Here is a 23,966-nt window from a genome sequence, read left to right as displayed (position 1 = left end):
TCAGCACTGCCTTCCTAACCTGCAATCTTCTTCCCGACCTCTCCGCCCCCACCCCCGTCTGACCTATCACCCTCACCTTGACCTTCCGACACCCGTCCCCCAAGTCCCTCCTCCCTACCTTTTATCTTAGCCTGCTGGACAAACTTTCCTCATTCCTGAAGAAGGGCTTATGCCCGAAACGTCGATTCTCCTGTTCCCTGGATGCTGCCTAACCTGCTGCGCTTTTCCAGCAACACATTTTCAGCTGAATTCTGTCTAGAGTATACTCCTGCTGACATTATACTCCTCTAGGGATTCACTCAATCTCAGCAGTCTATACCTGACATATGCCTCCATTTTCTTGACCAAAGCCTCAATTTCTCTAGTCATTCAGCATTCCCTTCATCTACCCTGCCCTTCACTAACAGGAACATACTGCCTCTGACCTCTCATTCTCATGTTGAAGGCCTCCAATTTTGTGACTATCGTTTTACCTGCGAACAGCATCTTCCAGTCAACCTTTGAAAGTTCCTGCCTAATACCGTCAAAAATGGCTCTACACCAATTTAGACCTTTAACTTTTAGATCAGATATATCCTTTTCCATAATTATTTTAAAACTAATAGAATCATGATCACTTGCTCCAAAGTGCTCTCCCACTGACACCTCAATTACCTGCCCTGCCTTATTCCCCAAGAGGTGGTCACATTTTGCTCCTTCTCCAGTAGGTACATCCATTTATTAAGAAAAATTTCTTGTTTAACAAATTCCTATCCATCCAAGCCCTTAACACTATCGCAGTCCCAGTCTATGTCTGGAAAGTGAAAATCTCCTACCATTGAAACCTTTTTATTCTTACAGATATTGGAGACCTCCTTACATATTTCCTTCTCCATTTCCCACTGACTTTGGACGGACAGGCGGGTGTGTGCGCAGGGGTGGGGTGGGTGGCCAGTTGGCACGGTCTACATTACAATCCCAATAAGGTCATCATCCCTTTCTTATTTCTCAGTTCCACCCACACAACTTCACTGTACATTCTCCCAGGAATATCCTCCCTAAAAATAACCAGAATATTATTCTTCACCAAAAACTTTACGCCCCTTCTCTTGCCCCCCCCCTCCCCTTTTCTACTCTTCCTAGGGTTTCTATATCACAGAACATTGTGCTGCTAGTCCTGCCCCTCCCTGATCCACATTACTGTAATACCTGATATCCCAGTCTTATGTTCCCAACCATGCCCTAAGCTCATCTGCCTTACCTGTCAGGCCTCTTGCATTGAAATAAATGCAGTTTAATTTATCAGTATTACCTCATTCTCTGCAGTGCTCTTGCCTGCCTTGACTATTTAACTTGTTTCCCTTATTTATTGGCCCAGCCTCAGACAGACATCTTTTTTCACACTGAAATGACTCCTCAAAGGCCAACATCCAATTACCAAGCCACTGACACTGATCCAGCTAGCTAAGAGCTAGCTAGAGTGAATAGAACCCATAAGAGACCGTAAGCCATAGGAGCAGAAATTAGGCCATTCAGCCCATCGAGTCTGTTCTACCATTCAATCATGGCTGTTAATTCCCCATTCTCCGGCTCTCTCCCTGTAACCCTTGATCCCTTTGATAATCAAGAACCTATCCATCAACCCAATGACCTGGCCTCCACAGCCTTCAATGGCAATGATTTCCATAGATTCACCACTCTCTGGCTGAAGAAGTCTCTCCTTATCTCCATTCTAAAAGGTCTTCCCTTTACTTTAAGGCTATGTCCTCGGGTCCTAGTCTCTCCTACAAATGAACATCTTCCCAAATGCACTCTGTCCAGACCATTTAGTAAGTTTATATTAGATGCCCTCTTCATCTTTCTGAACTCCATCAAGTAGAAAGCCCGAATCTTCAAATGTTTCTCACGTGTTAAGTCTTTGATTCCTGGGAAAACTGTTATGAACCTCCTCTGAACATGCTCCAGGGCCAATAGATCCTTCTTGACATATTGGTTCCAAAACTACGCATAACACTCCAAGTATGTTCTGACCAAAGCCTGAGAGCGTCAGAAGTACATCCGTGTTTTTATGTTCAAGTCCTCTCAAAATAAATGCCATTGGTGCATTTGCCTTCCTAACTACTGACTCAATCTGCAAGTTTACCTTGTGAGAATCCTGGACTAGAACGGCCAAGTCTCTGTGCACTTCAGACTTCTGAATTTTCTCCCCATTTAGAAAATAGTCCATGCCTCTACTCTTCCTACCAACGTGCATGACCTCTCTTTCCCTAATTATACTCCATCTGCGACTTCTTTGCCCACTCACCTAACCTGCCCAAATCCTTCTGCAGCCTGTCTGCCTCCTCAATGCTACTGTCCCTTGACCTATCATGTGCAAACTTAGCCAGAATGCCCTCAGTTCCTTCATCTAGATTGTTAATATATAAAGTGAAAAGCTGTGGTCCAAATACTATGCCTTGTGGAACCACTTGTCACCAGTTGTCATCCTGAGGAGGACCTTTTTATTCCCACTCTTTGCTTTCTGCCAGACAGATAAGCTTCTATCCATGCTAGCACCTTGCTGGTGACACCATGGGCCCTTATCTTACTCAGTAGCCTCCTCTGCACCTTGTCAAAGGCCTTCTGGGAGTTCAGGTAGATAACATCCATTGGCTTTCCATGGTCTAACCTGCTCATTCCTTCCTCAAAGAATTCTAGCAGATTTGTTAGGTATCACCTTTCCTTGATAAAACTATGCTGACTTTGCCCTATTTTACCTTACACATGATATTCAGAAATCTCAAGCTTCACAATGGATTCCAGGAACTTACCCATGACTGAGATAAGACAATCAGTCTGTAATTTTTCATCTTTTGCCTTATTCCCTTGTTAAAAAGGAGTGTCATGTTCATGATTTTCTAGTCCTCTGGGACCCTCCCAGATTCTAGCAATTCATGAAAGATCACCACTAACGTCTCCACTAACTCTTCAGCTATCTCCCTTGGAACTCTGAGGTGTAGTCCATCTAGTCCAGTTTATCTACCTTCAGGCCATTCAGTTTTTCGAGCACCTTCGCCTTGGTGATGACCAACATATTCAGCTCTGCCCGCAACTCTTGAATTGTTTGGATATTATTCATGTCTTCCACCATGAAGACTGATGCAAAGTGATTATTCAGTTCCTCAGCCATTTCCTTGGTCTCCACTGCTATTTTTCCAGCATCATTTTCCAGTAGCTCAATGCCCACTTTTGCCCTTTATATATCTAAAGAAACTTGTACAGTCTTCCTTTATATTACTGGCGAGCTTATCCTCATATTTAATCTTCTCCCTCCTTTTTTTTCTTTTTTTGTTGCCCTCAGTCGTTCTTTGTAAGCTTCCCAATCCTCTGGTTTCCCACTGTCCTTCGCCACATTATATGCTTTCGCTTTGCTTTTATGCTATCCCTGACTTCCCTAGTCAGCCATGATGCGTCATCCTCGCTGTACCATGCTTCTTTTTCCTAGGGATGTTTCTGTTGTGTCGCCTGAATTACTCCTCTCAGAAATTCCTGCCATCGCTGTTCCACTGTTTTTCCTGCTAAGCTGCTCGCCCAGTCAATTCTACCCAGCTCCTCCCTCATGCCTTTATTTAGCTGCAATATTATTACCTCTGATTCTATCTTCTCCCTCTCAAATTGCAGAGTAAATTCAATCCATAATATGATCTCTGCCTCTTAAGGATTCCTTCACCTTGTACTTCCTTATCAAGTCCGCCTCATTGAACAACACTAAATCCAGTATTGCCTTTTCCTGAGTGGGCTCCACGACAAGCTGCTCCAGAAAGCCATCACAAATTCCTTTTCTTGCAATCCTAACCTGATTTTCCCAGTTTACTTGCATATTAAAATCCCCCATTATCACTATAACTTTGCCTTTCCTACACATCTTTTCTATCTCTTGGTATATCTTATGCCTCAGCTCCTGACTACTATTTGGAGGCCTATACATAACTCCAACTATGGTTTTTTCAGATTTGCAGTTCCTCAATGCTACCAACACAGCTTCTAGACCATCCGACTCTACTTCATTTCTTACTATTGATTTAATTTCATTTCTTCCTAATAAGGCAACCCCACCCACTCTGCCCACCTGCTATCTTTTCGATAGGATATATATCCTTGAATATTAACTGTCTCTCTTCTCATTGTCATTTATTTGTCCAGCATGCTTGAAGTTTGACTGTTAACACTTTCCATACACTCTGTCCTATTTGTGTCTGTGCTGGAGATTTTAATAACGTCTCCTGAGTTCTGCACATTTAATTTGGGTTTTCTAATTTCCCCTACAACTGAACTCTCCCCCCATTCGGTTTAAAGCCCTTTCTACAGCCCTAGTAACGTGGGACTTTCAACTAAATAGAGGGAGGGACCGTTCAGTTATAGGGGAAATTAGAAAATTCCTGTTTTTAACCCAATGGCAGAACTCCCTGATTGGACCAGGTGAACAACCCCAATTGTGAATTAATATTCTACAAGATCCACCTGGCTGTCCTTGTTCCAATCACTACATCCCCCCACCCTCTCTAAGTCCTAGGACGTAGGCCCATTCTTTATCCTGTAGTTTCTCCTGGAGCATTTTCGCACCAGATCCAGTTTGTCTGACTCTGCCCTGGATGTTGGTGACGTGTACTAAACCTTAGCCCACGTCTTACGTCCTAAGCGTCTTGGCCAAAATTCAACTTCTTCATGTGCCATGTCCATCTCAGCTTTAGAGGTTTCTTTGATGTTAAACAGATGGGGAAAACCCATGGGTTCTGACAGCCTTGCCAGATCTTTTGAAGGGCTGGCTATGTTTTGCTCCTGCCCGGTTTGCGAGGTTACAGTTTTCATGCAGTCCATGTGCTTGTTCAAGACTGCCTCTCCAACTTGAATTTTGTGTGTCACGGAACCTGACCTCACGTCGACCATGCCTCTTATCCATCCTTGTGACTTCAACACCAAACTTCGTCCCTTGAAGTAAAGTGCTTTTCTCACTTAGAGGAATCTTGTGTTTGGTACTGGTTCTGCTGATGCCATTTCACCCTCCCTGCAAGTGCAGGAAAGTCAGATTTAACCTGGTTTGGAGTCTTCTTCCCATTAACAACTTTGCTGAAACTGTCCCTGTAATTGAGTGAGGGGTAATCCTAAAATCAAACAGGAACCAACAGTTTGGTATCAAGTAAAGCTGTCAGCTGTTTCTGTGTGCTTGCCTTCAAAGTTTGGACTGCTCTTTCTGCCAGACCACGTGACGATGGATGGTATGGAGCTGACCTCACATACTGAATGCCAATCGACTTTAGGAAATATTAAAATTCCCTGATGGCCCATTATCTTTAGCCAGTGATGCTGGGAGTCTGTATCTTGCAAAAGATGCTTGCAATTTTTCTATCGTCGTCCCCATGTTTGGCAAATGAACTCTATGCATGTCCAACCATTTTGAGCAGATGTCCACAGCGACTTAAAAGATAGAGCCTATGAAAGAACTAGCAGACTCAACTTGTAACCAAGTCCAGGGCTTACCTGGGCATTCCCACAAATGTGGGGGAGCTACTGGCAGTAATTTTTCTCCTGTTGGTACTTTGGGCATTGCCCCACTAATGCTATGTTGGCATCCAATCCTGGCCACCAGAGAAAATTTCTCACCAATGTTCATTTTGGAAACCCCTGGATGAACCTAGTGGACTTCAGCCAGTTATCTGGCAGCAATCTTTCCTAGGAACAATCACTCTTGCAACCCATAATAATATACCAACTTCTCTGGTGATGTCATCTCACCGGGTTCAAAAGGTTTCAATTCTGATTGTGATGGCCCTTTTGTTTCACCCATCACCACCAGATGCTTTCGTTTTGCTAGGACCAGACCTTTTTCTGTCTGATATTGTCAGCAGTGACCAGAAGGATGTCCTGAAAGTTTAAAACCAGGAAGACTCTTCTAGTGGTGCACCACCAGTGGTGTATCTGCCAGAGGGAAGTGACTCCATGCTTCCATATTTTCCACTTGGTCTCCCAGAGGGTGTTCCAATATGTAATTGTGTGCACTCAGTATAAGAACCCACAGCTGAAGTTTACTTGAAGCTATGGGCAGCATAATCCTGTCCTCTTTTAGTAGCCCTAGCAAGGGTTTGCAGTCGCTACAATCACAAATTTACTTCCATAAAGGTATTAGTGGAACTTGCTCACATCAAAGATTACTGTCGAAGCATCTGTGCATGTCCTCATTTGGCATCAGCAAAGTCCAGAAAGCCTAACCTATTGGGTATTCCTCACTGCTGGGCCACTGGCAAGCCAACACTACCCCAATACTATACAGGGAAGCATCGCATGCTAATACAAGATCGCGCTTGGAATCATAGTTGCCAATACTTTAGAGGATGACAGCTGTTTCTTCACTTCCCTGAAAGATATGGCTTGGCTACATGACCATTTCCAAAGCTGACCCTTTAAGAGTTGATGCAAAGGTGCCAGGATGGAAGCCAGGTTATGTATAAACTTTGAGTAATAGTTCTCCAGCCCAAGGAAAGTCCCACGCTCCAGTACATAAGTAGAAAGCACATTTGATCACCCTCCACGCTGTAATGTAATGTAATCTAATCTAATCTAATTTCATCTTCCAACAAGTGTAACCCAGTCCTGTCAACTCTGTAGCGCAAGTAGGTCACTTAGGGTGCCCAGACCACACATTTTTCCCTCTTAAGGCATACGCCTACCTGGGAGAAACAATTAAGGACCAAAACAAAGTTCTCTAAGTGTTCCTTATTGGAATTCCCTGTTATTATGACATCATCTAGATAAATGGTGACCAGGGATAAACATTGTAAAATGTTCTCCATCGTCCCCTGAAAAATTGCACTGGCTGACGATACCCCAAACAGCAGTCTCGCATATTGCTACAAATTCTTTGGGTATTAATTGTAGCATACATCTGGGAATCTTCATCTAACTGCAACAGCAAATACACGTGACTCATTTCCAGCTTTGTAAAGGGCAACCCCCTCTGCCAGCATTATGTATAAATCCTCTCAGTGAGGGGTTGGGTATTTGTCCAGCTGCAAAAAGCAGTTTACCATTTGTTTAAAATCCCTACCGGGCTTTACTAGCGGTATAACAGGTGCTGCCCATTCTGCAAACTGGACTGTTTTATTGATTTCTTCACATTTCAGCATTCTGATTTCTGCCTCTACTTTTGCCTGTAAGGCAAATGACACTAGGTGGACCTTGCAGAACCACGGAATTGCTTACTGGTCAATATGTAAGGTGGCTCTTTTGATAGTCCCTAGACATTCCTGAATAACTTCCAGGTATTTAATTAGGATTTCACTTAGGAAGCCATTTTCTAATCAAAAAATGTTGAGCCAATCTACATGAATCTTTCTCAATCAATTACTCCATCAAGCTTGGGACTGAGCATTTTGCTACAATTAGTGCTAACTGAAATAGCTGCTTCTCATACCGAAGTTGTACCTATAATCTAATGTTCCCCGGTATAGGTTCTCAGTCGAGCTGAGATCCGGCGCAAACTTAAGGGTTGGAGTCCACAGCAAACTTTTTTAAAGACTAGTTCTATGATCACTGATACAGCCGCACTGGTATTGACCTCCATTAGAACTGAGTGACTAGATATTTATTTTGATTGGTTCTCATTTGGATGCTCAGCAATTTGACAGTTCCAAACCAAGTGTAGGTAGACTTTCCAGGGTGTGCACTTTCCTGGATACCTGTTTATCAGTTCTCTTACTCAATTTAGGTCAAATGGGTCTCTTTTACTGTCTCCATATACCAGTAGCAACTACAATGACTTGCCAGCCAGCTTCCCGAAGAAAATTTTAACAGTTTGGCTGAGTTTTGGATTTGTTTTGGGGTTTTTCTGTGGGCTGACCTAGAGTCCCTCTGTTCAAGATATGAACTGAGCGAGGCTATGAAATTACTTTCACTCAAATGATCGAACATCGAATGATACAGCGCGGAGCAGGCCCTTCAGCCCTTGATGTTGCACCGACCTGTGAACTATTCTCAGCTCGTCCCCCTACACTATCCCAAAATCATCCATGTGCTTATCTAAGGATTGTTTAAATCTCCCTAATGTGGCTGAGTTGACTACATTAGCAGGTAGGGCATTCCATGCCCTTACCACTCTCTGCCTAAAGAACCTGCCTCTGACATCTGTCTTAAATCTATCACCCGTCAATTCATAGTTCTGCCCCCTCGTACAAGCTGGCGACATCATCCGAGGAAAAAAAGACTTTCACCGTCTACCCTATCTAATCCTCTGATCATCTTGTATGTCTCTATCAAATTTCCTCTTAGCCTTCTTCTTTCCAATGAGAACAGACCCAAATCTCTCAGCCTTTCCTCGTAAGACCTTCCCTCCAGACCAGGCAACATCCTGGTAAATCTCCTCTGCATCTTTTCCAATGCTTCCAAATCCTTCCCGATATAGGAGGACCAGAACTGTACACAATCTTCCAAGTGCGGCTGCACCAGCGTTGTATAGTTGCAGCATGATATTGCGGCTTTGGAACTCAATCCCTCTACGAATGAAACCTAACACACCGTATGCCTTCTTAACAACACCTGAGTGGCAACTTTCAGGGATCTATGTACATGGACTCCAAGATCCCTCTGCACATCCACACGACCAAGAATTTTTCCATTGACCCAGTACTCTGCCTTCCTGTTATTCTTCCTAAAGTGCATCATCTCACATTTAGCTGCATTGAACTCCATTTGCCACCTCTCAGCCCAATTCTGCAGTTTATCCAAGTCCCCCTGCAACCTGTAACATTCTTCCAAACTGTCTACTGCTCCATCGACTTTAGTGTCGTCTGCAAATTCACTAATCCATCCACCTATGCCTGTGTCTAAGTCATTTATAAAAATGACAAACAGCAATAGTCCCAAAACAGATCCTTGTGGCACACCACTAGTAACCGGGCTCCAGGCTGAATATTTTCCATCAACCACACTCGCCGCCTTCTTTCAGAAAGCAAGTTTCTAATCCAAACTGCTAAATCACCCTCAATTCCATGCCTCTGCATTTTCTCCAAAAGCCTACCATGTGGAACGTTATCAAAGGCTTTACTGAAGTCCATGTACACCACGTGAACTGCCCTACCCTCATCTACATGCTTGGTCCTCTACATGTTCCTCAAGCTCAGTCAGGCTGGCAAGAGTGTCCAATTCCATCAGAATACCCTGAAACTCATATACTCCACTTGCCACATTTTCCAATGATAAAGGCAGTTGCATTGCCTGTTGAAGTCCAGTTAGGCTTCAGCCAGTAGATGCTTTTACATGATTGTGAAATTAACATTAAACATTGTTAATCCCACATCCCAAATGTTCTCTCAGTATCTCATTAAGGGTTAACTCAAAGTCATATCCCACTCTTGTCACCACTGAAATAACTCCAGAGACGCCAGTATCCCATCACCAAGTCACCATTTATTTACATGTGGAGAGTCCGTGAACTGATCCAGCTTGCTCAAAGACAGCTCTCAGAATGAACAGAACCTCTGACACTCCTGTTTATATCTGTAAACCAGGACTCCCTGTTTGGACCAGATTAACAGCTCCAATCAGGGAATTCATATTCTATAAGGACAATCACTACAAGTTTATGATATTTGCTCCAATCCAAATACAAGGGATATGGGGAAATTGAGTGCCCTGCTTTGTGGATAAGGAACTGGAAGTCTGGGTGGATAGGTTAGTGTAGAGAAGGGCTTCAAGGACTGACACGAGACCACAGCACGAGACCATACCAATCTGGATTTCTAACTGGGTCAGTGCAGTCTCAACAATCCAAAGGAATGCCTAACAATGTAGGAAGAAGATTGATTACCTTTTCTGCTCTACCAGGTCCATGAAGGAGATCTGGAGAAGTAAGCGACAAGCTAGAGTCACCAGGTACTGACTTTCATATCAAGACTTTTCGACATCGAGCTTTTATCAGGTGGATGGGAGAATGGGAGGCTGCATATTAATGAGGTAAAATTAACTAATAATTAGGGTGTTAATAAGCGATAAGCACTGCTAATTGGCAGTTTGTAGTTGTTCAGGGAGAGGTGGGCACCGCAGGGAGTGGAGTGCATTATTTCCCCCTCCAACTCTATTTTGATTTAATCCCTGCCCTCCCCTTCACTGTTTGATCACGCAGCATTGCCCTTTGATGTGAAGGGCACTGCTGGTCACTGGCCACTCGGGTGTTGCTTTCTTCCTGGTGGTGGAAACTGAATAAAGATTCGTGCACCTTGTGTCTTTCACTGTGTCTCACACCTACACACACACACATGGATGCTGGGGAAAATATAAGCACTACCGCAGTAAGGCGGTAGTATGGGGAAAAATAAATAAATAAATTGGAGTGTCAGAGGTTCTGTTCACTCTGAGAGCTGGCTCTGAGGGAGGTGGACCAGTATCAAGGACTCGCCACAAAAAAATAAATAAATAGGAGCGTCAGAGATTCTACTCACTCTGAGAGCTGGCTCGAAGGAAGCCGGATCATTGTCAAATACAATGCATGTGTAAATAAAGGGTGACTTGGTGATGGAACACCTCATTAATATGGTAGTTACTCTACCAGCTGCCAGATAGAAACTAGACATAAAGAAAAAAAAAAAATTAATAGGCAGTTTGTTGCTCACAAGCAAAAATGCCATCTTTATGCATGGGACTTGTTTGGATAATACAACTATTTGGTCTTGGCATCAAAAAGGGAGTCACTCGATTTCTCACCAGATTTTCCCAAATGTCATACCGTAGCCTATGTAATTCAGGGCCTGGAAGGATTCCATCCTATAATTCTGCCCAGTCTTGACCTGCTAGCCATCTTTGCATAATTATATGCTTTCTCTTTAAGTTCGATATTATCTCTAATATTTTTAGTTAACCAAAGATAGTAATATCTGCCTGAAATTTTTCTTTCTTGTTGGTATGTATCTATTCTATGTATTCCAAAATATCTCCTCAAATGTCTACCAATGCAATTCTATTGACTTGCCCGCTAAGCAAATTTGAAAGTTCACTTTAGCACACTCTGCCTTCATGCTGAATAACTGTCCTTATTTAAGCTTAAATACTAGCCTTGGACCCACTCTTCTCTCAATCAAACTCAACCTATAATTCACTGTTGCTGGACGGAATCCATTTTATGAGATCATAAAATCCTATCATAGTACAATACCAGATCTAGATTAGCTACTAAAAAAAAATGGAAGAACTGCACATGCTGTAAATCAAAGACAAAAACAGAAATTGCTGGAAAAGCTCAGTAGGTCTGGCAGCATCTGTGGACAGAAGCAGAGTAACTTTTTGAGTCGAGTGTCTCTGGGGTTCTGAGGAAGGGTCAAGTTAACGCTATTTTCTCTACACAAATGCTGCCAGATCTGCTTGGCTTTTCTAGCAATTTCTGTTTTTGTTGTAGAATAACCTACTCTCTGATTGTCTCTAGAACATGCTGTTTTAACAAACTATCAAGTAAACATTCTAAGAATTTCTAATCCAGTCTACTTTCTTCAGACTGATTTTTACAATTTACATGTAGATCAAAACCCACCATGATTATCACTGTACCTTTCAGGCAGACTCTCATATTTATCATATTCCTCTCTACTGTTAATACAGTAATAAAATCATCCTTCCACCTTTTCTTGGCTTCTTATTCTTCCTAAATGTCATCTAACCTTCAATATTCAGGTTCCAATCTATGTCATTTTGCAGTCATGTCTCTGTAACGGCAATCAGATCACCATTATTTATTTCTATTTGCACTATTATTTCATTTATTTTGTTTTGAATGCTATGTGCATTCATGAGACTTCAGTTTTGTACTTTTATTATTTTTGTACTCTGTGGCCTTATCTTCGATTTGTACTCTCCCTTCTTGTCATGCCCTATTTCTAATTTTGCACATTACTGCTTTTTTCTCATCTGTACTCTTTACTTTACCGTATTTTCCCAAATTTGACCCTTCCCTCCCCCCGCCCCATGTAGTTTGAAATATTCTCTACTTCCCTTGAAGTTCACTTGAACACTTAACACAATTAGGTAGAGACTGTCCCAATAGTACCTTGCTCAGTATTTGTGTCAATGGCATATGAACCAGAGTCCAATTCTACTACACCATTCATCACACATTCATTTTGCTGACCTCATTTGCCCTATGTCAATTTGCATGTGGTTTAAGTATTAATCGAGAGATTATTGCCTTTAAGGCTCCAAGTCTTAACTTGGGTGTCTTGCCTCACATATTGACTATGCAGAACTTCTTTCTGCCCTGTCTATGTCCATGGTAATTTCAAAGAAAATAACAACATAGATCTTTCCCCTCCACTCTATAAGTTCCGAGCCAGCCCTGAGCAGACACTCCAAATCCTGGCACCAGGCTTTATTGTAGGGAACAGTGTAAATGTCTTTCATTATACTGTCCCTACATTTCCTTTATATTTCACTTACTTGAAGGGCTTCTTGTATCTTTGTGCCATGACCACATAGCTAATAACTTTGCAGCACCCACTCTCATCCAAACAATCTGAAAGAAGCTCAAACCCAACAGGTACAAAAGCTGCGGTTCACAGACGCCTGATCTCTGGCTCTTGTCACCTACCTCAGTTGCAGCCACATTCCCCTATTCTTGACCACTGAACAAACTGGAAGGCCCTACCATAAAGCCAGATGACTTGTACCTCAAAAAATATTCAGGTAATTTTCTCCAGCTCTAATGTGTCACAGAGTCTGAAACTCTGGCACCAGTTCAATGGCTCTGAACAAAAATTTTTCAAACTGCAAAGAGTCACTGATAGATGTGTTTATTGTGGAGCACACCAGCCTCTAGAAGGTTCCACATGCAGTTCCTGTGATATATCACCTTTACTGCCATCCTTAAGTTTTAATTAAATATTTATTTTATTCAATTATTTATTTTTTTACTATATATTTACCTAGCCACTAGTTCCTGCATAATTTTATACTTTAGGAATAGATCTCAACCAACTAACAGATTGGTTGGAAGAGTTGTATCATCTCTTCTTGTTCCTATTTCTCATATTTTTACCAACTGCACCAACTTTCTTGATTAATATTTTTAAGATTTTGGTATCACCAAGCAATTAAAAATGATAGAACTCAGTGAATCAATGATCCTCAGAAGTGCTTTCACTGCCAGAACTCTGCCTGATGGATTTTCTATCCACTAGTTTGCACCCAGCCTCACTTCCCACATCTGACCTCACTAAGGATGCTGTCTACGTTCCTGGCTGTATGTCTGTTTTATAAAATGAGTTGGCCACTCCTAGAATACTGGTTTGTCGAACAGCAGGTCTTCTGTCCATTTTTCACACCTCAAGGTTTACTCATTCCACCTCAGTGGCTTCTCATTTTTAAGTTAAGTTGTCTCACATCATTATTCATGAAATTCTTCTTATTGTGGTTCTATTACCTCCTTCAGAAATTTCCAAGCCTTAAGAGTTTGGCCAATCCAATCTTGTTGAAGTTTCTTAATAATATTCCCTAACAATGTTTCCCTCTCCACTATCCATGCTTTTGTGTTCTCTCCAATTGACCTACTCAATTCTTTTTAACAAGAACCTATCTAGGTTTTGGATGTATGCTTTACTTGAGTTCACACTTTAGCCCCAAGTAGCAACACTCTAATTCAATTATTTTTTCCAGATGCTACTCATTCCAATGTATGCAATTCTTTATGTTTGGAGAGTTCATTATTTGCCTTTGCTATTCTGGCCCTGATTTTTTAAAAAAATGACTTAACCATCTTAGAATAAGATGTTGCTAATTGTGAAACTTATTAAGCTATTACCAATTTATATTGACCTCTGTATTTGCACTATTTTTTTTAACATTCATAAATTTTGTCTCTTTCAATTAAGTTTTAATCCGTAAACTTTCACTACTTCATTCACTCTGTTGATTAGTATTTGTACATCTACGTGCAAGTTACAAGTGCTTGGTCACTACTTTCAGCAACTGACCTCTTACTTTGAAACCTGCCTGTTCTTCACATGCCTCTTCTTTTTCTACATTTCACCTGCAGAAACATTAAAGAGCTTTGTCTCACCCCATGCCCAAGCACTGAAGGGATGTTGAAGAGAATTTATTTTCATCCAGAGAATGGGAAGTTCTGAAGCTAATGTTCTGAGAAGGTTGGCACAGTCAGAAAACCTAAACACATTTAACAAACACTTAGATATGTGCACTGCAAGATACCAAACTTATAAGACTACAAATAAAAGCAGGAAAGTGACATTAGCTCATTTTTGACCGGTCATGATTAACTAAACAGCCTCCTTCTGTATGATAAATGGCAATGATACTTTTCATTTAAATTCATTAACAGAATGAAGGCATCACGGGCTAGGATCTTAGGGGCTTGACAGAGTAAGATGCAGAGTGATTGTTTCCCATTGTGGAAAAGTCTGGAACTGGGCGAGGGGCAGTTGTCATATCTCAATATTTAAAGTCTTTGTTGCCTGTCACTTACTCAATATTTATTGTCCTCTCATTTTGTTTTACCTGACAAGTTCCAGGAAATTCATGTATTTAACTTCAAAGGCAGGATCCTGGGAAAAACTGGTTACTTACAATTTAATATTTAAATGTCAAATTCTACTGTGAGAAGGACCTTTCCCACACGTTGAAGAACAGATTTAGGTTGAAGGCAGAGTTAATGAGATCCTGTTGGCCTTCCAATACATCGATGATAAATCTTGAAGTTGTAAAAATAAAACAACCACCTGATGAAGGAATAGCACTCCGAAAGCTAGTGCGTCCAAATACACTTGTTAGACTATAACCTGGTGTTGCGTAATATTTAACTAAAATCAAAGCAGCAGACTTTAACGGGTTCAATGCCTTCAGATGAAAGTGCCACAAGCTGCAAAGTGCTGAAGAGATCCAATACTTGGGAATTCACAAGATACCACCTGAAATAATGTTGCATCATCATGGAATCTAGAATCATACTGTAGGGAAGAGTCCCTACAGCCCATCAAGTCTGTACTGCCAAAAATACACTACTATTGACACGAGTCTCAGTTTCTTGCAGTAGCCCCATAGTCTTGGATGTTATGACATTTCAAGTGCTCACTAAAGTATTTTTTAAAGATTGTGAGGTCTTCCACCTCAACTACCCTCCCAGCCACTGCACTCCAGATAAAGTTTTTTTTCCCTCATATCCCCTCCAAACCTCCTGCCTTTCACTTTAAAGTCATGCCCCTTGTTACTGGTTTCTACTCATTCTGTTCGTGTCCCTCATAACCTTATATACCTCTGTTCGGTCCCTCATCAACCTTTTCTTCTCCAAAGAAAACAACTGAAGTGTATCCTGCCTCTCTTCAAAAGGTGAAATGGTCCATCCAGGCATTATCCTGGTAAATTTCCTTTGCACTCCTCCAACACAAACACATCCTTCTCAGTGTGATAATCACAGTACTCAATGTGTAGACAAACTAAAATTCTGCCAAGCTCCAAAGTGACTTCCCTGCTCTTACAATCAATGCCATGACTGAAAGGCAAGCATCCCATATGCCTTCTTAACAACCCTATTGCCCTAACCTGCCACTTTCAGGCATTTGTGGTCAAGCACCCCAAGATTCCTCGTTTCATCTGAGCTTCCCAGTGTCCTGCCATTCATTTAGTACTCCCTTGTCTTGTTTCTTCTTCCAAACTACATCACCTCACACTTACCAGGATAAAATTCTTTTTGTCCTGATCTGCCATTTATACCATTGTTATCTAACACCTTTCTCCTGACTATCCACCACCTAGCCAATCTTTGTGTAAGCCAGAAACCTACTTATCACACCCCATGCTTATTCTCATCTACAATCATTTATGAATATCACAAGCCATAAGGGACCTAAAAGAAATATTAATTGCCAGATGTTTAAATTTTACAATTTTTACATAGATAATATCACCTATTTTTGATTGATTTGAAAAGAATTAACTGTTGAGAAAAAAAACACACTGCAATAAGCCAGCATGTTGGTTACTAATGGTACACCATTAAACACCAGGCTCCAGTCACAAAAACAGCCACTACCACCAATTTCTGTCTCCTATCAGTAATGATGTAGAGGTGTAGTGTTGGACTGGGGTCGACAGAGTTAAAAATCACACAACATCAGTTATAGTCCAACAGGTTTATTTGAAAGTACAAGCTTTCGGAGTGCTTTCAAGTGTGACTGTGACTTGATAGAAGTTCTGGGATTTACATATTCATCAATTGAAACCTGCAGCCCCATTCTAAGTAATTAAAGTCTTAACAGCAAGCTCAGTTTGTTCAATACATTGCATCAGTAATATGACACTTTGATCTTTTACTTATAAATGCTGTGTCCTATGATCCTGCCCCACGAGCTACCTGATGAAGTAGAAGTGCTCCAAAAGCTTGTACTTTCAAATAAACTGTTGGACTATAACCTGGTGTTGTGTGATTTTTAACTCTGTCCTATCAGTAAGCCAATTTTGGATCCGACATGCCAAGTTACCCTTTATCCCGTAAGATTTTACCTTCTTTATCAGTTTCCCATGTGGGCCCTTGTCAAAGGTTTTGCTGAAATCCATATCAACAACATCAAATGCCCTCCCCTTATCAAAACATTTGATCAACTCCTTGAAAAATTCCACCAGATTTTTAGCCATGCTGACTATCCCTGATGAAACCTTGCCTCTCTAAGTGACAAATACATTTTCTTCTTCATTAATTTCTGCAATAATTTCACTACCACTGGTCTATAGTTCCCTGGTTTATCTCTACCACCCTTCTTGTAAAATGGAATCACATTTTCTGTCCTCTGGTCCCTCCCCTGTGGCCATAGTTGATTTAAAATCTGGGGTCAGGAAGTTTATGATGTCCTCCCTCAGCTCCCTATGCAGCCTGAGACACAACTCATATAGACCTGGGGAAATAGCCACTTTTAATTATAACAAAATCTTCAAAATTTCCTCACTTCTTATCTCAATCTACTCAAGAACTTCACAGTCCACCTTCTCCTATACTTGCATCCTCCTTCTCCTGAACAAAGACAGATGTGACGTACATATTTAACACTCAACTAATGTCTTCCAGCTTCACATACAGATTGCCCTCTGTGTTCCAAGCAGGCCCTACTCTTTCCCTGATTAATCTATTCCTCATCGTAAGGACCTGAATCAATTTTCTTCCCTAAATCATCCTGATTTGTATTTATGCTGCTGTTTTATCTTACTGCATAATATGCGTTGACTCTTCAACTTGGTTTAAATAATCAAAAAGAAATATTAATTGCCAGATGTTTAAATTTTACAATTTTTACATAGATAATATTACCTATTTTTGACTGATTTGAAAAGAATTAACTGTTGAGAAAAAACACACTGCAATAAGCCAGCATGTTGGTTACTATTGGACGAATATGTTCACCCACCAGTTTTCCTCTTTGCTGCGCTGATCTTGTTTCCCTTAGAGTGTACACATCTCCACAAACAGAAATTTCCCGCCATATCCCAGGTTTGGATTCTTCTGTAAAGCCTCCCCTAGGATGCATTACTAACACTCCATTAGTTGTTAACCCATCCATGTGGCCATCAGGATTTTTCCATTTAGCAGCTTTTTCCTATAAAAGGTAAAAATAATTTGGATTGACAATATGTACTTTAAAAATACAAGCTTTATTTTAGCAAATAAGTCAAATTTACCTGTTATAATAAAAAAATTAGATGACAAAATGATTTTTGCTTAATGAAAAATATATAGAATATAAACACAAGAAAGATGGTTGTGGTTGCTGAAGGCTAATTGTCTCAGTTCAAAGGCATTGTTGGAAGAGATCCTCATGACAGCGTATTGGCACTTAGATGCCTTTAAATGCCAGTCTTTAGATGCTTCAATGACCTTTCCCCCCATCCTAAAGACAGACAGGAAATCTTTCCTGAAGATTGTACAGCATTCAGTGCTATTTACGATTCGTCAGACATTGAGGAACCCCATCCCCACATGCAGTAAACTGGGACAACATTGAGGTTTGGGTAAGCAAGAGGCAATAAACACTTGTACCACATAAATGACAGAACACGACCAACTTCAGCATGGAAAATTAATAATCATAATATCCCTGATCTAATGGAGGTAGACAGGCTAGAAATTAACTGGTAGTGCAAACATTAGGTGTTGCCAATGTAAGAATGGGAATGACTCAAACATAATGTCAACATTAGAAGATGCATTGTTACTGAACACTAAATTGGATTTATTTCACCAGTAACTGAATATGATGATATACCTCATTTGTTGAAATCTTTCTCAATGTTTGTAGTAGCTCATGTCTTTTGTCCTATTAACACATGATCTCCTACAAATCTCTCAAATGATGAGGGACCAAGTTGAGCACTCCTCAGAGGGAAAAGGGCCTTCTGAGAATGCATTATCAAATGAATCACACACACCATCAACAAATACAGATAATATTGGCACCTTAGTGCACAATGCGGTAGGCATGTCTCAGTTGTCACATGGTGAAAAGCACATCACTGAGGGCAGGAACAGGTACTGAAAACAGGGTCAGTATGGGAGAATCTCCACTGAATGCTCAGCACACTCTAAGCAATTCACAAAACAAAAATGGAATTGCAGCATTTCTGGTTCTGGGAGCACGTTCAAAGGCAGTACACATCAATTGGAGAGGGAATGAAGGTGTTCATATTTAGCATGACTGTGGTGATATTCGCTGACATGAAGAATCAAGCAACCTTGTGAGCTGTGCAAAAGAAAGGCCAGCATGGTCTTTCAGTGGACACACACAGCAAAGACTTAGATTACTTACCATGTGAAAACCGGCCCTTCGGCCCAACGGGTCCACACCGACCCGCTGAAACGCAACCCACCCAGACCCACTCCCCTACACCTAATACTACAGGCAATTTAGCATGGCCAATTCACCTAACCTGCACATTTTTGGACTGTGGGAGGAAACTGGAGCACCTGGAGGGAACCCACACAGACACAGGGAGAATGTGCAAACTCCACACAGTCAGTCGCCTGAAGTGGGAATTGAACCAGAGTCTCTGGCACTGCGAGGCAGCAGTGCTAACCACTGTGCCACCAGTGCTAACCACTGTGCCACCGTGCCGCCCCATTGCTTTAGTTATTCATGTCTTTCCGACATGCTAAGATCTTTGGTTAGCAGGAAAATGTAGGTGGAAAGAAGATAGGGAAAGTCTACAATTCAGGTGGGACTCAAGATGCTCTCTTCACATTTCTTGCACTGCACAAGAGTAGGTGAGGTATTGTTTGTTGGGAAGCTTACAGATTCCAAAATACAGAGATCTTTGCACAAAGTGTCTCAACAGTATAGCATCTTGTTCTCAAGATACTTCAAGGGAAGACTACTGAAGACCACCCTCCAAATCTTTTGATGCCTCTGAAGTGAAGTGTGTCTTCAGCAACCCAGTTGTCTATTCTAATATTATCCCTGTGGTCACACTGGTCTTGCTGGGTCTTCCTTTTGGTCCACTTATATGGTTCATTCCAGGAATATAAACCAGCCCTTTGCTGGTTTAATATCATTGTGGCAAATTGCACATAAGTGGAGACTTTAGAAAAGAAGGCTGGGAAGTGAACCTATAAGGGACTAACTGAAAATCATTAAAAAGTCACTAAAAGTACCCTGAAGTGTTTGTGCTGATCTTGACAAACTTGTATGATATCAGGAATCTTGTACCTGCTTCCTTCAGACACAATTAATTTCAACCATCAACCAAGAAGCATCATGTTCACATCCTTGCCTCCTAATAGAAATCAATCAAGGGGGAGGTGGTAGTATAGTGGTAGTGTCACTGGTGTGGTGGTAGACCCTGGGGACACAGGTACAAATGCCACCACAGCAGCTGGTAACATTTAAATTTGCTTAATCAACATGGGGATCTAGAATATAAAACTAGTCTCAATAATGGTGCCATGAAACACATCTCCAACTGCCATCTTAACCTGGTCTTACATGTGACTTCAGATCTATGGCAATGTAGATGCCCCTCTGAAATAACGTAACTAGCTACTCAGTTCAAGGGCAATTAGGGATAAATAAGAAATACTACCCAGTGACACCTACATGAAAATGTAATTAAGAAAATGTAATTCACCTGAAGGCTTCTGTCCAGACTGAATGAAGCATGTAATAGAGGGCATTCCTCCTCTCCACTTAGTCAGACTCTGAGGCTATGATGAGGAGTGAAAAACTGCAGGAAATACAACTGGAACAGAAGGAATAAATCAAGGCAGCTTCCTCGATATCTGTGGCAGATGCATATGGTTACCTTCCAGTGGTCAAAAACTAATTAGACACTGAAGAAGTGCAAATGCCAAATTCCCCTAATCGCTTCAATCAGCATGTGATTTGTGAAAACTTCGGTTGCCACCTGCTTGCAACCAATGACCTTCTGCAATTGGGGACAACCAGCCTCTGACAAAAAAGCTAAGAACCGTCTATGTTTGATTAGCCCTATTGTGGCACAATTCATATATGTGGCGGATGCATCAGAAAATAAGGCATTGGTCATCTGAGAGGTGGTCTCATGGAGACCAGATCAAGAGATCATTGATATGTCACACCATGGCCGACCTATTTGTGCTGACCTTGACAGTGACAGCTGATGCATGCCCATCTGGCCCTCTTGGAAAGATGTTTTTTTTTAGGGAAGTGTGGATATCAGCAATGAGTCACAACAAAAGCCTGAGTCTTCTGAGGTACAGCTACAGGGTCATGTTGAGGTAACTCATCCTCTGTCTGCGGAGACTGTTATGGATATCACCTTCTATGAGCTGCAATTTTCTGTTCATTCTTTTTGTCATGTGGAATGACAATTTACTACTGAGAAGGTCGCCTGTGCTGTGCTTCTAGTGTTGCTATTGGTCTGCTATCTGGTGCTGCTGCTCCTGAAGAGAGTTCCAAGTTAGAGTGCTCATATGCTGCAATAGAGACTGACAGCAAGAAAACTGAAGCAAGAGTGATCAATCACACCCTTCTGCCAGCTCAGGCAAACCACACACTCACTGATAAAACGACAATGTTGGGTTAAATTCAAAGTTAACTGCATACTTGCATAATACAGGATTTCATTGCTCACCTAGGTCAAACCTGGAAATAGCTGGAATTATATTGGTTTGCAACACAACACCGTTTTTTGATGTTTAACCTTAATATGCTTCCCCTTGGCCGGTTAAATTCTGCTGTACATCACAGGTTAAATGTATAAAGGGTAATAAACTAACAGGCTTCTTTTAGTAGTAGTAGAAAGTCAAAGGCACCAACAAAAAGTATAAAACTATGAGGCATTTAGACAGTATATAGGACAACCTCTTCCTGTGGGTTGAGGGTTTCATATCTGGGAATTGGGCACAGACCTGTGGCAAAAGATAGGCTGTTTAGATGGGACTAGTGGGATATTTTCTTCACCCAGGGTGTATTGAGGGTCTGGAAAACATTGCATCAAATTGAAGTAGAAGCAGAAATCCTCACAGCATTTAAAAAACATTTTGATATACACTTGAGGTACAATTACTTACAAGGTACAGGACTATAAGCAGGAAAGTGGGATTTGACTGCATGACTACTTTTCAGCCCCAATGGCCTCCTGTGCTATTGATTTCTACAATTCCATGACTGGTTCATGCCAGGTACTTTAAAACTTGGAATACATTTTTAAAATATGTTTGCAAGCTCAAGTAAACAAAGTTTTTTTTATTAATAAAATAAAGGAGAAAATTGTAGATATCGTACATGAGGATTTCTGCTTCTACTTCAATTTGAGGCAATGTTTTCCAGACCCTCAATACACCCTGGGTGAAGAAAATATCCCACTAGTCCCATCTAAACAGCCTATCTTTTGCCACAGATATGTGCGCAATTCCCAGATATGAAACTAGCACCTTTTAATGTTTTTCTCAATAGTTGACAGGAAAAAGTAACATATTATTAGCACTTGGAATCTAATTTGTACACACTTAAGAAATGTGCTTTTAGATTAACCAAATTGTGCTCCATACTTACTCCAAGAAATATATTTTTTGATGAATCGAAGCCTGCAGCATAAATCCGAGCAGTGTATGGCGCATTTCTGTCACAAACTATCCTACATGCAAATCTAGAGATAGTACTTTGAGTGATTTGCATCTCATCATTACTTTGGCTACCAGAAACAGTGTCTGTCACCACAAAGTCAATGGGGTTCTCTGTGGACCGTCCAATCTGTGAAAAAGGAAAAGTAAATGAATTCAAAACTAATTTTTCATTGAATTTTACCAATAGACAGTTTATGCTTTCTCATTGCAATGAGAATGTACATTTCATTTTGAGAATTAATAAAGACTTTTTAATATTAAAATTCATTTAGTTTTCTAATGGCTTAAGTAAGCGATAAGTTTGATTCTTATAGTTCTACCTTGGACTGAATAATTTTTAAACAGAACACTCCGCTCCTTTCCCCATTGAGATGGAAATTGGGAATCAAATAATTTTCTGATATCATGATCCTGTCACTGATGCAATCATGCATGTCCACTATAATTTTCCACCTCAGAGTTAGGGCAGGGATGGAGATTAGGCCACAGTCTCCTGAAGCAGGGGGAAGATGGAGAGATACTGAGATGACTGGGTTTGAAGTTCTGTTCCATTCAGTCATAGAGATGTACGTCACGGAAACAGACCCTTCAGTTCAACTCGTCCATGCCAACCAGATCCCAACCCAATCTGGTCCCAACTGCCAGCACCTGGTCCATACCCTCCAAACCCCTCCTATTCATATACCCATGCAGATATCTTTTAAATGTTGCAATTGTACCAGCCTCCACCAATTCCTCGGGTAGCTCTTTCCATACACGTACCACCCTCTGCGTGAAAATGTTGCCCCTTAGGTCTTTTTTATATCTTTCCCCTCTCACCCTAAACCTATGCTCTCTAGTTCTGGACTCCCCCACCCCAGGGAAAAGACTTTGTCTATTTATCCTATCCATGCCCCTCATCATTTTGTAAACCTCTAAGGTCACCCCTCAGCCTCTGATGCTCTAGGGAAAACAGCACTAGCCTATTCAACCTCTCCCTATTGCTCAAATCCTCCAACCCTGGCAACATCCTTGTAAGTCCTTTCTGAACTCTTTCAAGTTTCACAACATTCTTCTGATAGGAAGGAGACCAGAATTGCATGCAATATTACAACAGTGGCTTAAACAATGTCCGGTTTAGCTGCAACATGACCTCCCAACTCCTGTACTCAATACCCTGACCAATAAAAGAAAGCATATCAAATGCCTTCTTCACTATCCCATCTACCCGCGACTCCACTTTCAAGGAGCTATGAACTTGCACTCCAAGGTCTCTTTGTTCAGCAACACTCCCTAGGACCTTACCATTAAGTGAATAAGTCCTGCTAAGATTTGCTTTCCCAAAATGCAGAACTTCACATTTATCTAAATTAGACTCCATCTGCCACTTCTCAGCCCATTGGCCCATCTGATCAAGATCCTGTTGTAATCTGAGATAACCTTCTTCACTCTCCACTACACCTTCAATTTTGGTGTCATCTGCAAACTTACTAACTGTACCTCTTATGCTCACATCCAAATCATTTATATGAATGACAAAGAGTAGCGGACCCAGCACTAATCCTTATGGCACTCCACTGGTCACAGGCCTCCAGTCTGAAAAGCAACCCTCCACCACCATCCTCTGTCTTCTACCTTTGAGCCAGTTCTGATCCAAATGGCTAGTTATCCCTGTATTCCATGAGATCTAACCTTGCTAACCAGTCTCCCGCAGGATTCCCTTCAACAACTTGCCCACCACCGACATCAGGCTCACTGGTCTATAGTTCCCTGGCTTTTCCTTATCACCTTTCTTAAACAGTGGCACCACATTAGCCAATCTCCAGTCTTCTGGCACCTCACCTGTGACTATCAATGATACAAATATCTCAGCAAGAGGCCCAGCAATCACTTCTCTAGC

General features: G+C 41.3%; 1 protein-coding gene across 2 annotated transcripts in view; it reads right to left on the bottom strand.

Annotated features, from left to right (window-relative positions):
- LOC122553627 (E3 ubiquitin-protein ligase pellino homolog 2) overlaps positions 1-23,966 on the bottom strand; it is a 247,120-nt gene that overhangs the window by 25,110 nt on the left and 198,044 nt on the right. Inside the window, exons 5-7 of one of the 2 annotated variants that reach the window (XM_043697730.1) lie at positions 22,017-22,214; positions 17,400-17,588; positions 13,689-14,151 (exon numbers count right to left, since the gene is read on the bottom strand). In XM_043697730.1, the coding sequence (XP_043553665.1) occupies positions 14,143-14,151; positions 17,400-17,588; positions 22,017-22,214 (396 nt within the window). In that variant the 3' untranslated portion in view covers positions 13,689-14,142. Of the gene's footprint in view, positions 1-13,688; positions 14,152-17,399; positions 17,589-22,016; positions 22,215-23,966 lie in introns of those variants that run through there. The other variant, XM_043697729.1, reaches the window with a different exon arrangement.

Source organism: Chiloscyllium plagiosum, chromosome 10 (assembly GCF_004010195.1).
Source record: "Chiloscyllium plagiosum isolate BGI_BamShark_2017 chromosome 10, ASM401019v2, whole genome shotgun sequence".
Lineage (NCBI taxonomy): Eukaryota > Metazoa > Chordata > Chondrichthyes > Orectolobiformes > Hemiscylliidae > Chiloscyllium > Chiloscyllium plagiosum.
The sequence above is the reverse complement of the archived record's forward strand: the minus strand, read 5'-3'. Positions and strand labels throughout refer to the sequence as shown.